This window comes from Bactrocera neohumeralis, chromosome 6, assembly GCF_024586455.1.
Source record: "Bactrocera neohumeralis isolate Rockhampton chromosome 6, APGP_CSIRO_Bneo_wtdbg2-racon-allhic-juicebox.fasta_v2, whole genome shotgun sequence".
NCBI lineage: Eukaryota > Metazoa > Arthropoda > Insecta > Diptera > Tephritidae > Bactrocera > Bactrocera neohumeralis.
The window spans coordinates 71,362,097-71,377,756 of record NC_065923.1 but is presented as its reverse complement, the minus strand read 5'-3'; the positions used below and the strand labels follow the sequence as shown (position 1 = coordinate 71,377,756).

At 33.1% G+C, this 15,660-nt stretch overlaps 1 protein-coding gene across 3 annotated transcripts in view; it reads left to right on the top strand.

The window, feature by feature from the left end:
- The window catches only part of LOC126761835 (venom dipeptidyl peptidase 4), a 117,800-nt gene extending 105,328 nt beyond the window's left edge, over positions 1-12,472 (top strand). For 2 of the 3 annotated variants that reach the window (XM_050478246.1, XM_050478248.1), the window contains 11 exons: positions 5,010-5,261; positions 5,328-5,405; positions 5,467-5,535; positions 5,604-6,254; positions 6,321-6,666; positions 6,738-6,851; positions 6,916-7,136; positions 7,206-7,375; positions 7,479-7,639; positions 7,732-7,937; positions 9,367-12,472. In XM_050478246.1, the coding sequence (XP_050334203.1) occupies positions 5,010-5,261; positions 5,328-5,405; positions 5,467-5,535; positions 5,604-6,254; positions 6,321-6,666; positions 6,738-6,851; positions 6,916-7,136; positions 7,206-7,375; positions 7,479-7,639; positions 7,732-7,937; positions 9,367-9,489 (2,391 nt within the window). In that variant the 3' untranslated portion in view covers positions 9,490-12,472. The remainder of the gene's footprint in view (positions 1-5,009; positions 5,262-5,327; positions 5,406-5,466; positions 5,536-5,603; positions 6,255-6,320; positions 6,667-6,737; positions 6,852-6,915; positions 7,137-7,205; positions 7,376-7,478; positions 7,640-7,731; positions 7,938-9,366) is intronic. The other variant, XM_050478247.1, reaches the window with a different exon arrangement.
- Positions 12,473-15,660: the final 3,188 nt, after the last annotated feature.

Here is a 15,660-nt window from a genome sequence, read left to right as displayed (position 1 = left end):
ATTAGCGAGAGGGGAGGGAGTTCCCGGACTTCCTTCTGACATCTTTTTGTTATTAAGACCACTTAGTAAATTTTTCTGAACTTGCCCCTCCGTGGATACGCCACTGATAAAACGTGATCGTTTTTGCAATATGAATGCACGATTTGAATATTCAGACAGCTAAGAAGTAGATGTAGAAGATATTTCTTTCAACAATAATCACCGATTTTGACACTTAAAACACTCAATACCACCACCCCGCCTCCTGTCGATCCGACACCTATGAAAATTGAACAATTTAGCTTAATGAATACATGACTTAAATATTCAGAGTGCTAAGAAATAGATGTGAAAGATATTTCTTTCAATAAAAATCTCTGATTTTGACACCCAAAACCATCATTATCACAACCCCATCCTCCGTCGATCCGACACTGATGAAAATTTATTAATACTTAAATATTCAGAGAGCTAAGAAATAAATGTAGACGATAACACTTTCAACAATAATCTTTAATTTTGACACCCAAGACCTTTAGTAACATAATCCACACCCCCTGCATCCACCACTGATGAACTATTTGACAGATTTTTCGAAATAAACGCACAATTTGAACTTTTAGCAAGCTAAGGAACAGATGTGGTAGATAATTCGTTCAATGCCTCTCTTCAAGTTCATTGATGCTTGATTTGTATACTAGAAAGTGAAAGATTAAGATGAGCTTTAAAAGTAGTATTATATGGTAGGCGTGTTAGTGGTCCCATTTCGTCCATACTACCACGTAGGGAATGGTCAGACAATCAGGGAATGGTCAGATAATCAGGGAATGATCAGATAATGTTATCTACCAAATATGATTGAAATTGTTCTAGTAGGTCCAGAGATATGTGATCTCAACTTTGAACTAACCTTACCTAACCTACCAAACCAATTTTCATCATAAAATATACCATAAACAATTTAATAGAAAACCAATTTTCTAACATAAACCAACAAGATTCCAAGACTAATAATACGCAATCATCTAGAAACAATCGCTTTAATGTGTATGTACAAACTTTTATCAATTTACAAGAATACCAAAGCCAGCCGAGCATGTAAAGGTGCGGTTCGGTGATTATCCACCCAACGCTATTATGAAAGTTTACTCTCCATTAGGATCATATTTTCATATATTTTCTTATATTTTTTGTTTTTGTTGTCTAAAGCCAGCGGCGTACAGATTATGCGTACGTGAGCAGCATAAGCAACAAGCGTAGGAGATAGTTGGAAGAGCTGCCACACACACACACACAGACACCCAAGCACAGCCACCACAAAGAAAAATAGACACGTCTGCCACAATGAAGTAAGAAAAGTATTTACTTAAGTAATAACAAATTCTAAGCAGACACTGGTTTAATGCCAACAAATTACTTATGTAAGAAACGAAAATAAAAGTCATTTAGCGCGGTTGGTAGGGCGCTACAGGCGGTTTGAGTGCTTTAACGGCTAAAAAATGCACGCCATACAAATTAGAAGTTATGCCGGCAACGGATTTGTTGATTATGCGCATTTTCAAACTAACAAGCAAGCGTGCATATAGAAACTTACTTTATATACTCTCCCATATTTATCTTATATAATCAATTCCCAAACTTTTTTCACCACTTTTTTGAACAACTTTTTATGATTTGCTGAAATTTATTGTGTACATTGAACTTTTTTTGTAAAGATTCATGAAAAGCAAACCTTGATAGCAACACTTTACTGTGCACGTGACCTTCATTTGTAGACAAAGAAATTCAATGCAAGATTTGAACAATTACCTCCATCAATACGCGACCAGTTTTACGCTTGTGACAGCGCTTTATGATATATTTGGTAATTTTTTACACTCTTTTGTAAACAAATGCCAATTGTAGGCGATTCAGCGCACATTCAGCGTTTTTCGTGTATTGAATTTGAATTGTACAGACATCAGTTAAACGCAATTATGTAAATTTGTGTCGCTTCAGTGTAATTCAGCGCAATTCAGCTAATATATTCTCAGTGTAAGTAAACAAAATAACATTGGTATACATCAATTAAGCACAATTATATAAAATTGTGCCACTTTAATGTTATTCAGCTCAATTCAGCAAATATTTTTGAATATAAATGAAAAAAAAACATTAATATGTACTAGCTTTGAACACAAATGCTAAGAAATTAAATAAGCGGTTATTCAGCACCTCTTTTATTAAAAATTATTGAAAATAGTAAATTAATATACGCATAAATTAATTGATAAGCGTGCATCACCATGCCGGACTTTTAAGCCGTTTTGGCTTATAACGAATTATTCGGCTGTATATGTATATAAGTGCTATCAACGGAAAATGCTTCAAAAACATCGAATGAAGTTGTTGCCTAAGTTGTATGAAATTGCACTTATGTAAGTCTCTGTTTGATTTCAATATGTATAGTTAAATGTAATAACATTAAAATATAAATCATAATAGGCTAATTCAGCAATATGCTCAAAGAAAGTTAAAAATACTGTTAGAAGTTGTTCGGCACAATTCAGATTCTGATTTGAAAATTTAATTTGAGACTTTGAACGTATTTTTTCTTCCTGTTGGTATGGAATTCAATTTAATTGAATTAAAATTCGTTCGAAAATTTTAAACTTTTTTAATGTTTATTAATTCAGCTAGCTGAAAATAGATTTTGGTCAATTTAAGCGGCATTCAGCACTGTTGAGCTCAATTCATCCGAATTCAGCACCATTCAGATCAGATTAATATACATTTTCTATATCTAAACCACTTTTCCTCGCTGGCAATATTAAACTCAGCGCAGTTGAAAATTCATGTGAAGAAAATTTATTTTTTTAGTCACATTCTGTGCTATTCAGCTCAATTCAACTGAATTCAGCACCATTCAGCTGAGCTTAATGTTCCTCCTCCTTATATAAACCGATTTTTTCGCTGGTAATATTAAATTCAGCGCAGTTGAAAACTCATTTGAACAAAACTTTATTTTTTTTGTGCTATAAATTGTTGAAATTGAACATTTTGCTAAAGAAATAATATTCAGCATGATATAAACGTACATTTATACGAAATCGGAATTGAAAAATTCAATTCAGCGGAATCAATTTCAATTTGCGATACACGTTTGAGTAATTGAAAGCAACGCTTGAAGATTTAATGGAAATAATTAACGAAACGGATATTCAGCTCAAATTCAGCTATCATTTTATGCATTCAGCTTATTGCGCTGAGCAATAAAGTGTATATTTAACGCGCTTTAATTGTATTCAGCGCCTCTTTGCCGCTACTGAGTTTCTCAACTTGCAAGCAGCGTGAATTTACAATTAAATTCACTTAAAACTAACAACTTTCACAGCAAAAAAAAAAGCACATGCTTATCTCTGTACTTCGGGCTATGCACAAATTTACATGCAGCCGAACTGACAAGTTTGTCGCGTACATGAATTCATTGTCGATTACATAAACTTGCTTGCTTGCGGTCTTGTGGTCAGTGTTTGCCGCAAGTGATGCAATATGCAATTGCATATGCCACTTGAGTAGCGTTGCGCATGCATGCAAGTAACCAGATAATGACTTGGTACACACACTCACACACAAACAAAGGGCGAATACGCTGCAATTTATTTTTGTTTACACGCTCATTTATTTACAACTTGCCACTCACTTTCTCCAAGACTCAAGCGCATATAAATACACACGTGTGTGTGTTTGAATACCTTTCACATTGGTATCGGTATCTTGGTATCTTGCATTCGCCACTCGCATGCCAACCAGTCACTCAACTTAATGCACTGCTCGGTTGCGCATGCGCAAACAATTCATTGACCGTCGTCGCCCAATGCAGCACTGCTACAAACACACAAACGCTTGTAGGCTATGCAAAGCAGCCAATTGGCCGTCATGCTAGCAAGCTGCCTGGTGGCACGCCACTTCAATGGCCACTGACATACATACATAATTTTAGTATATTTTCACATAAATGTGTGTACTCGGTTGCATGCTTAAATTGCGGCTGTGAAGTAGCGTCGCGTACGTGCAACGAATGTCAATGTTGTTTGGCCTCTTCTTTGATCGAACGAGTCTACATTTTCGTGAAATTCATTTGTCACATTTCCGTTGTACTTTAGACATTGCTTCCGCAAAGCAGCAAAGCAAATAACGCGTAGCAATAAATATGCTATTTATATTATTGCAATGACTTAAGTGGCCCATTTATGGGTCGATTGAAGATCGTTTTAAATTTTAACGGAAGATAAGCTATACTTATTTCCCTTCGATCATTCACAATGAAGCGTGAGCCCATTCTGAATCATTATTATATATAATGCAACAGCAATCACTTTCTCTCAGCTTCTAAAAACCTAAGTGTTTAGTTTAGGTTAAGTGAGAGGTCGATCCTAACAGTGTTCTGACTTGGACAACTTAAAACGCCGGTCCGTTCTGGTCCCTAACATCTCCTATTAATGGAACATAAGACTCTTATAAATCGACAAAGCTTTTTGAGCCTATCACAAATCTGTTGAAACTCTTAATTTAAGTTTAGGCTCGCCAGAGTCGTCCATTGGTCTAGTGTTAGAACGCAATACGCTAATGGAGATCCAATTCGGCCCATTCTAATGTGAGCGTGGCAAGGATGTCCCCTCTGGCTTGCTTCTCGAAATTACAGTAGCAGTACAACAGAGTTTCGAATTTCGAAGAACATTCTGAAATAGGTGAAATTTCGATTTGATCTGTTTAGTGTTCCCACATTGGAACTTGTAATGACATAAAAGACATATGATGAAAGAAACTATATATCGAAACAAAAACTGCCATTGACGCTGCTAGAGACCTTGAGGCTATTAATTGAAATCGAATTGTACAAGTAAATAAAGTAATTTTTACTGTAACAACCAAAAATTGAATGCTTTCTTCATTACTAAACTGAATTCCAATCGTCGTATCTACCTCAAAAAACAAAAAAAAAACATGCTAAACACACACTAAGTCTCTGCTTTTTTCGATATTTACAGAATCTGGGCTACTCTCCGATGAAAATACGCAAATTGCGCATCATACTTGGCACCATCGCGGCGCTCGTCATTATCGCCCTACTCGCTGTGGCTTTAACGTTCATCATCAAAGCTGGGGATGATGATGATGTGACACCACAGGAAAATGATAATGGCCTACATTTGGATGAGGTCATTACGGGGGCATTATCAGCGCATCGCTTCAATGGTACATGGACGCCGCAATCGCGTATACTCTTCCGAGAAAACAATGTAAGCTATTTAATTTATATATATGTGCTACTAGAGCGATGTAAGTAAGCCAAAATGCTACTAAAGAATCCACTTCAATTGCAGTCGATTGTCGAGTACGATGTGAAGACGAAAAAGAAACGAGTGCTGCTGTATGATGAGCACGTAAGTGGCGTATAGTTTAGGAAATATTGTTATATATAAAACTGTTGATATAATTTCACAGCGTCAGTACTCGCTCTTCGAGATGTCCGCCGATCGTGAGCTGCTATTGTTGGCCAAAAATTTGTCCAAAGTAAGTTTTGACACATGCCACAAATATTTCAGTCTGCCACACAACCTTTCTTGTCCATACTTTTGCAGTACTTCCGTCACAGCTTCTTTGCGCAGTACGACATTTACAACATCACATCCGGTCAAATACTGCCGCTGATGATCAATGGCGTGCAACAGCTGTTGCTCTTTGCGCAGTGGGCGCCCGTCGGCAACGGGCTGATTATCAATTTCGAACGTAATCTTTACTATAAGCCAACCGCCTATGCGGAAGCAATTCCGCTGACAAGTGACGAGAGTATCGCCATCTTGAATGGCATACCCGATTGGGTGTATGAAGAGGAGGTGTTTAGCACAAACATCGCCACCTGGTTCAATCCGACCGGCACACATATCGCATTCATCAAATTCGACGACTCACCAACACACGCCATCAATTTGCCCATCTACGGTGAGGCGAACGAACCACGCTTTCAATATCCACTCACCAAATTTATACCGTATCCGAAGGCGGGCTCCTCGAATCCGCGTGTCAGTCTCTATACGGCCGATTTGGCGCGCGCGGCTAAAGGTTTAGATTTTCTCACGCAGATTCCGGTGCCCAGCTCGCTAAACACCGAGACCGATTATATCATCTCAGCGGTCGAATGGTTAGATAGTGAACGTGTACTCTCCGTATGGATGAATCGCATACAAAATCTGGCATATCTGCAGGTGTTTGATGGTGTGCGTCGACTAGAGGTGCGTAAGAGCTGAAGCTCATATACATATATACGTATACTAGCTAAAATTCCGACTTCTTTGCAGATCTATAATATCGAGTCGAAGACTGGTTGGGTGAATTTGTTTACGCCACCCTTCAAGAACCGCGACGGTTCACGCATAGCCTTAGTACTGCCACAGCTACAGGACGATCAGACTTACTATCGTCAAATCTGCACACTTTCGACGAAAACGGCAGGTGGCGCTGTAGAAACACTAACAAAAGGTAAGTTTGTTGTGGAAGGTATACTACATTGGGATGCGGCTAGCGATGTCATATTCTATATGGCTAATACCGAGCAACAATCCCAAGTGGCGCATGTGTATGCGATCAAAGCAGAAACCGGGCGTACACCACAGTGCCTCACATGTGGGCTGCATGTATCGGGCGGTGAGTTAAACATTGAAAGAATGTCCGAATGTCCACCAACTGTCTTAATTGTTCTAACTTTATTTCGACAGACGTGCAGCAAACATACTATGAGGTTTCGTTCAGTCACGAACGCCAAATGGTGATCACTTCGGATGGTCCCGGCATACCGATGACTGTGTTATATGAATGGAACTGGGAAAATGGTGAGTTCATATCATTTTAAAATGTACACAGCAAGCATTATTTAACTTTTCTAACAACACACAGATCAAGTGGTGCTTAAGAAGGTCATTGATTGGGAATTGAATACCGAACTACGTGCGAAACTGAAACTGAAAGCTATGCCCACCTATGAAATACATACCTTCCCTATAGCGGGAAACTTTACTGCCAAAGTGTTGCTACAATTGCCACCCAATCTCGATCGTAGTGGCAACACTAAATATCCACTACTAGTGGACGTCTATGGTGGACCCGACTCTACCTCGGTATGCACATGAATCTTGCTGATTTTTGTAATTTTTGTAATCTTTGTTGCTTTCGCGTTACAATTTCAGGTGCTTGATCGTTGGATGATTGACTGGGGCACCTACCTCTCATCAAACCAGTCTGTGATTTATGCCAAGATTGATGGACGCGGTTCCGGCTCACGTGGTGATAAACTATTGCATTCGGTGTATTTAAAATTGGGCACTGTAGAGATCACCGATCAAGTTGATGTAACCAGGTGGGCAAAAATCTGTTTATACGAGCGTGTGTGTACTCCTTTATCTATGTATATATATATATACCTTTCTTCTTCTTCTTTTTTGTTTTATATCACCAACCAGACAACTGCAGCAGAAATTTTCATTTATCGATGCCAATCACACAGGCATCTGGGGTTGGAGTTATGGCGGCTATGCGGCCGCCATGGCTCTGGCCAATGACGAAAGCCAAGTGTTCCGTTGTGCCGCTTCTGTGGCACCAGTAACCGATTGGGCTTACTATGGTGAGTTTTGGTTGGCTAAAAACGTGTTTTTTGTTTCTTATAAAACTTTGCGCTTCAAAATTTTATATGCTCGTTATTGCATATCTTTGTAGACTCCATTTACACTGAACGCTACATGAGTCTGCCCAAATTGAACGAAGCTGGTTACGCGAATTCTCAACTCACCACACGCGCACAGCGTTTGCGCGGCAAGAAATTCATGCTGATCCACGGCACTCTCGACGACAACGTGCACTACCAACAGGCTATGGTTTTAGCGAAGAATCTGGAGAGATTGGATATTCTGTTTAAGCAAATTGTAAGTATTGTACCAAATTTTTAAATTTTTTGAAAATTCTTTTGTGTGGTATAAGGAATCATAAGTACCAGAGAAGCTAACAACTAATAATGGTAAAGGTTTGGGATTCTAAAAAATCATACTCGTTATCGTTTTTAAGAAAATTTTAGGTTTTTTTAAATCTTTTTTTCAATTAATCTCTACAAAGTTTTAAAGATGCAGGATTCAAATCTTGAGAATTTTCATTTCGAAAGTTTCTGACTTTTTGAAAAAATTTTGAAAACTTTTTTTTATTTAAATAAAAAATTAAAAAATAAATTTAATTTTCTATGAATTCCAAATTAATTTTTTAACAGTATGTAAAAAATATTTGGAAATTATTGAGAATTCAAAAAAAATTTCAGTTCGTATTAAAAAAAAACTTTTAGATTTGTAATAAAATTTCGAAAATTTCCAAATAAATTTCAAGTTTTTTTTTATATAAAAAGAGTTTTGAAAATTTTCAAAAATTCCAAATAAATTCTAAGTTTTAAAAAACAAAAAATTGAAAAATGTTTTGGAAATTATTAAGAACACCGAACTAGCTTTTATGCTTACATAAACAAATTTGAAAAAGTTTTGAAAATATGAATTTTTAAGTATATAAAACACAAATTTTAAAAGGTTTGAAAATTAATTTTGAATTTTTTTTAATTGAAAAAAGTTTAGAAAATGATTAAAAATTTCAAAATTAAATTTTCAGTTTTATTTTATAAAGAATTCAAAATTAATGTTTGTAACATAATAAATATAATTTAAAAAAGTTCTCTAAACTGTTATAAATTTCAAACAAGCATTTTGTTTTATATAAAAAATTTAAAAGAGTTTTTAATTTTTTTAAGTAATTTAAATTAATTAATTTTTTATCCAAAATTAATTTTTATTCAAAAATTTAAAATTATTTAACTGAAAAAAGTTTGAAGGTTATAAAGAATTCAAAATTAATTTTTGTAACATAATAAATATAATTTAAAAAAAGTTCTGAAAACTGTTATAAATTTCAAACAAGCATTTTGTTTTATATAAAAAAATTTAAAAGAGTTTTGAAAATGTTTAAGTAATTTAAATTAATTAATGTTTTTATCCAAAATTAATTTTTATTCAAAAATTTTAAATTATTCAAAAATTTTAAGAAAAATTTATTTTCTGAATGAAAATTAAAAATAAAAATTAATTTTGGAGTTTATAAACTAAACTCGAAAAGTTTTTGAACATTTTTATAAATCTGAACTTATTTTGTAAGTCTAAGAAAAAAACTGAAACAAATTTATTTTTTGTTGAAGAAAAAGTTTTGAAAATTTTTATAATTCCAAATTAATTTTATAAAAAAAATATTAAAAATTTTTGAAAGTGAGTTATATTTCCGAAATTCATCTCTATCAACCATCATTCTTCTCACCTCTTCTTACAGAGCTACACCGACGAAGACCACAGCTTGGCCTCGGTGCGCCCGCATTTATATCACTCGTTGGATCGTTTCTTCGGCGACTGCTTCGGCAACAAGCGCATGATGTCGCGCTGGAATGGCAAATGATTGTATCGTCATAACAGCAACAACAACAGCAAGAGGACGAACAAACAAGGTATATAGCGAAGGCAAAAAGCACGAAAAGAAAAGAAGACAGAAAGCTAATATCAGAGTCAGAAAGATGACTCAACCACAGACAATATCGGTGTGAATTAAAATTGAAATTAATAATAATTAGGAAAAAACAGAAACAACAAATAACTAGCGGGTGAGAAACACGCGCAAGTGAAAGCACACCAATAAGTGAAAAAATATTCGCAATTCAAAAAATGAAGCATATGCGTAGGCGAACGAATTTTTGTACTTAATAAACAAATGTAAGTGTAAGCAATTTTTTTTTTAGTTTTAATTTTAAAATATATAAATACATACATACATACATGCATACGTATATACATACATACATAGAAGAGCTGAGATAGCATTTAACTACTACTAGTGTCTCAAATTAACGCAAACAAACAACAAAATTAGAGCGCATTAACATGACTATTTACGCAAAATACATACATAGTTACATATACGCACACATACATATGTGGCGATGAGGTTTAAAGTAGACAAATTTTATTAGCATTTAATAAAATTATTATAAATAGATTTAAGGGAAGGAAAGCAAAACCAAGAAGAAAAAACAGAAAAATAGAATTAAGGAAAGCAAAAATATTAAAAAAAAAACAGACAAAGAAACTTAGTTTCACACACATAGCGTTATGAAAAGAACATTTTAACGTAAACACACAAAGGAAGGGCGATGAAAGTTATTTTTTTGAATTTTTGGAAAGCACGCAATTCCAAAACAAAATTTATGTTTTATACACATACATACATACATGCAGACATATGTACGCAGACATATATATGCAAGGCTTGTAGTTGTAGTTGGTAGAAATTAAAAATTTTTTTGTTTTAATTTTTATTAATATTTCGTTAAATTTTTTAAAATAATTTTTAAAATTGTTTTAAAATTTCGTAGTTATTTTCGTTACTTATATAAAATTTTGTCTTCCGTTAGTGTCAGTTACAATTTTACATGTTTTCATAGGTTTATTTATCGATACAGCAGCACACACACTTATATGAAAGCACACATTTTAAAACAAAAACTTTTGTGAAAAAATAACAAAGTTTTGTGAAAAAGCTACAAATTTCGTTTAAAAAACGCACACACTTTAAAAAACATTTCACACTTTTAAACCTTTTTTTTTTTAAATAGCAAATTTTTGTTTAAAAAACACACACACTTTTAAACAAATTTTTTTGTGAAAATTACAAATTTTTGTTTACAAAAAAAGCACACCGTTTTACACAAAAATTTTTGTTAAAATAAAAACCGAATGTTATTTAACAAAAACAACCTTTTTACAACAAATTATTTTAAAATATTTTTTAATTTGCTTTTTCTTTATTTTTAGAAATTCTTTTAATATCATGCTGTATATAGTAGCTTAGAAACCAATTTACTAACACTAATTAGATTAAAAAACTTTAATTTAAGTCAAATAAATATTAAACAATAGCGGCGCCGACTATTTGTCTAAAAACAATATTTTTATATTCATTTTTATTATTTTTTTATTATTATATTATTATTATTTTTTATTATTATTATTATATTTTTTTTTTTGAATTTATTTATTTATTTTTTTTTGCGTTATTTATTATTATTTTTTATTGTTTTCATGAAAAAATTATTGCTTATTTATTTTTTATTTTTATTATTATTATTTTTTTTTTTATTTTTTTGAATTTATATATTAATTTTTTTTTATTTTTTGCGTTATTTATTATTTTTTTCTTATTGCTTGCTAAAAAAACAATTTTGGCTTACTTATTTTATTTTTTTTATTACTATTATTTTACAAAAAAAATATGTTAATAATAGCAGTTTTATATATGTACTTTTTTGCAAAATTTTTCTACTTTTTACTGAACTATTACTATTTTAAAATTTGAATTTTTTTTAATTTTTTTAATGGAAATATTTTTTATATACACATTTTTTCAAATATTTTTTATGGTTATTTTTGTTGGCATTCAATTCTGCATTTTTTTGCATTTTTCTAAAAGCAAAATGCAAAATTTTACGAAAGGAGTGATTAATTTATGCTTAAAGCATTTTTTAAAACCAAATATTTTTATTATTTTTTTTGTAGGCATTTAAGTCTGCATTTTTTGGAAATTTTCTAAAAGTAAAATGCAAAATTCTACAAAAAAAAACTTTCAGCATTTTTTTCCAAAAGCAAAATGCTAAATTTTTATTCAAAAATATATCGAAAGAAATTTTTTAATTTTTTGCTTTAAAAAATTTTTTGAAACCAAAATATTCTTATATTTTATTTTTTTTGGCATTCAAATCTACTAATAAAATTTCTTTAAAAAAAAATATTTAAACAAAAAAATATTATTATTTTTTTTTTGGAAGGAAATATTTTGTACTAACACTTTAAAAAAAAAAATGTTTTTATTTAAAGAAAAAAATAAAATAAAATATTTTTTTTTATTTAATTTTATTTTTGTTGGCATTCAAATCTGCTAACAAAAATAAGTTTAAATTGCAAAATATGCAAGTAAAACAAGTAATTTACTTAATATTACAAGCATAGCTGTTACAATGAAGCAAATATTCTAAAAACCAATATGAGCAACATCACAAAATAAAAAAATAAAAATTCAAACACAAAACACTTCCGAAGCACAGCCAAAGCGGCAGTAGAAAGCGGAGCAAACAGTGAAAAAGTTGAAATTTTTTGTATTTTGCAGTTGGCTTGCAAGAAACAAATAACTGTAAAATACTAGTTTGTGCCAAAACAGCAAAACAATTTTTTATAGCAATATTACAACAACAAAAGTAATAATTAGCATATACACGAATTTCAAAAATAAACGAAAAAGTAAATTAAAAGATATTTTTAACACAAAACACACATTTTGTATGAAAAAAAACAAAAATACAAAAAAAAATCAAACACAAAAAAATCAAATAAAATTAAAATACACAAAGCAAAACTGCAGTGGCATATATGTAGGTATGTAGGCAGGCCGGCACGTACCCAACACCGACGCATACATGCAAACAGTTTGAGGTCAAACACGCACAAACACACAATAAATACACACAAACATGCCGCATAGCGTGCAAAGTGCGAAATTTTTTGCTTACGCACAAAAAAACGTTTCATTTTCGCCACACAACGCAGCTATGTTGGTCCACATCCCACGTATTTATAAGCGTTGTAGCAGCTTACATTTCACTTATGTAGATATATATGTATGTGTTAATTTCTATTGTATCATAATTTTCCATTTATGTAAACGGCAATTTTAGCTCACTGCTTTCTTTAGTTAGAAAATCAAGTATGAGTGCAGCATACAATACAAATGAAGGTTGTTGTTGTACTGGCGCACACATACTTACGCACACACACAAATGCTTACAATTACTTTGTATATGATTTTCAACTGTTTATTGATTTTTGAGTACAAAAATGCGTTCAATTTGTATAATTTATTGTTGTTTTTGTTAATTTCTTTTTGTTTTTTTGTTTTTGGTTAAGCTTAAACTAAATGTTATTGCTGATGTTAATGATAACAGTGATGTTAAAAATGATAATAAATAATAATAATTATTATAGAATTTAATAGCTATTGTTAATTACTGTAAATAATTAAGTAGAAATGAGCAACAACTTAATTAAATTGTACAATAAATTAAAAAATTCCAAAATAATTCTTTGAAATAACTGTGCATTTATTTAATCATTTGATTTTTTTTTTTTTTGAGTGGATTAGAAGGGAGAAAAGTCAATTTATAAGAACCTGGATAAATTTTTGGTAAGTAAACCAGCCGAGCTATTCACATATGGCGGTGAAAAACTGAGCATGTAGGAGCATGCATCAGCTTCCCATGTCACTGTTGACAACGTCCAGTGCGTTTATCGTGGGTACCTGCTGACGATAGCCTTACCCCACGTCCGAGCACATCGGGCATTCTGCAATTATATGCATACAGTCCTCTACCCCCGCCCCATAAAAACAATCCGACCCATCATATAGGTGCCTCTGATGCTAAAATGCATTCAGAGGCCCGTAAGCAGAAAACCTCAGACAAAATCTGAAATCTGGGTTACACTCAACAAACCCAATGTCCCGAATGTACCCATAAGTCACTCGACCTTTAGGATTATTGTCTTGCCACCTACACCTAACCCTATCAACTAGATGCCTCCTGCTCCCTAGATATCCCTCCCTCTACACATTATCTTCGGAAATCCAGGGGTGTCACGTTCAATGCAACAGCACGCTGTATGACAATCCGGTCAAGAGGAAGTGCACTTAACAGAATCTGCCACTGTTGGCAGTCATAACTTCGAAGTCGTAGATCTTGGAACCAGCATTAACACCAACAACAATGTCAGCTTTGAAATCCAACGCAGAATAACTCTTGTCAACAGATGCTACTCCGGCTCGAGTAAGCAATTGAGAAATGAAGTCCTCTCTCGACACAAAAAAACAACAAGTTTACAAGTCACCCATCATCCCCGCCTGCTATTCTTATGCTGCAGTGGTATGGACGATGACAATATCTGATAAGTCAACGTTACAGGTTTTCGAGAGAAAGGTTCTGTGTTGTCCGAATGGATGAAAACACTCCAGCTCTGAGAGTATTCAATGCACTACCCGACGCGGGAAGCAAAGAAAGAGAAAAAACTCCACTCCGTTGAAAAGACCAGGTGGAGAAGGACCTGATTACATTTCGGAATCTACAATTGGCGCTAAACAGCGAAAATGAAGAACGACTGGCGCGCTGTTGTAAACTCGGCTATAACGGCGTAGGCGGAATCTACGCAAATAAAGAAAAAGAAGCGGATAAAAATAAAACAAAATGTTCTATAGAAAAACAAGAAAACTAATCCGACTCAGCTCGTCCTGCTAATCATTTACAAATATATTTTATAGGATCTCCAACGCTTCCTTTTTAGTATTACAAACCCCTGGAAAAATTAATATATCCTATTTAGGATGTTATAAGGCAGCTGCTCACTGTTTATATAAGCATTTGTTCCCTCTGAGACCACGAGCACAACAATATGGCAGCAGATTATAAATATTGAAAACTCTTTTCAAGAGTTCGTAGCCTCCGTGTGGGATTGCAATAAATATACATGGCACGAAGTTAATATAAAGTTTTCAAAATAGAGTGTTAATAAGAAGTTGAAATATATTGAATTTTTTTTAATTCCCATAGTATTTAATTAATAGCAAAAACACAAAATACCTCTAAATTTAACAGGTACTCTGTTATTGTTACAGGCTCTCTGTTATTTCAGCACATTCGCAACTCACGAATACGAATACCAGCGTTATTGCTTTCACTCTATCTCTCAATCGCTCTCTGTTTCTCCATACAAAACATACAAAGCACTTACACTTCTCTTCTCTCAACAATAAGTAACAGTACTTTCAATTTGTAGATAGTTCTCAGCTAACAGCACCACCTGTTGTACCCATGGCAATGTGCATATGCTCTACGCTCTCATAATAAATGCCTCCCACAATAACTACGTCATTATTTTAACCATAAGTATTTCTTCTTCTTAATGCATTTTATGCTGTAAATTTATCAGCTCTTCTGTGTTTTGTTCCACCGGCGTGAGTGGCTTTATATACGTACGATTATGTCAGGAAAGAGAAAATATGTGAACAGATGAAAAGAAAATATGAAATGAAATGATAATCGGTGACAATACTAAACTTCGCGCCAATTTTCATATTCGCTCTTTCGCAGAGCGTCTCTTGCTGTGCTTTTATTTTATTTATTTTCGTCTGCTTTTACTACATTTTCCACATTTTCTTTGACTGCACATGTATGTGTGGGAAACATTGGCGCTTTAAAAGGGTGCAATTCAATTTAATTATTAGTAAACGTTTAGTAGTGGCCATGCTCTTGCTTGTTATGGTGGCTTTCTAGAGGAGCTATGTTGTATTTTCTAATGATAATTGCAAGTTTTTGCTTTTACGAATATATGAGGGTAAAATTTTTAATTTTTAAATAAAATAATATTGTCATTAAATTTAAATTATTAGTCTCTTAAATAAGCTTCAAATGTTAGAAACCATTTCTGATGAAAACTTTGGAGAAAATTCCACCAACAGTAAATACTTATTTACATTTAA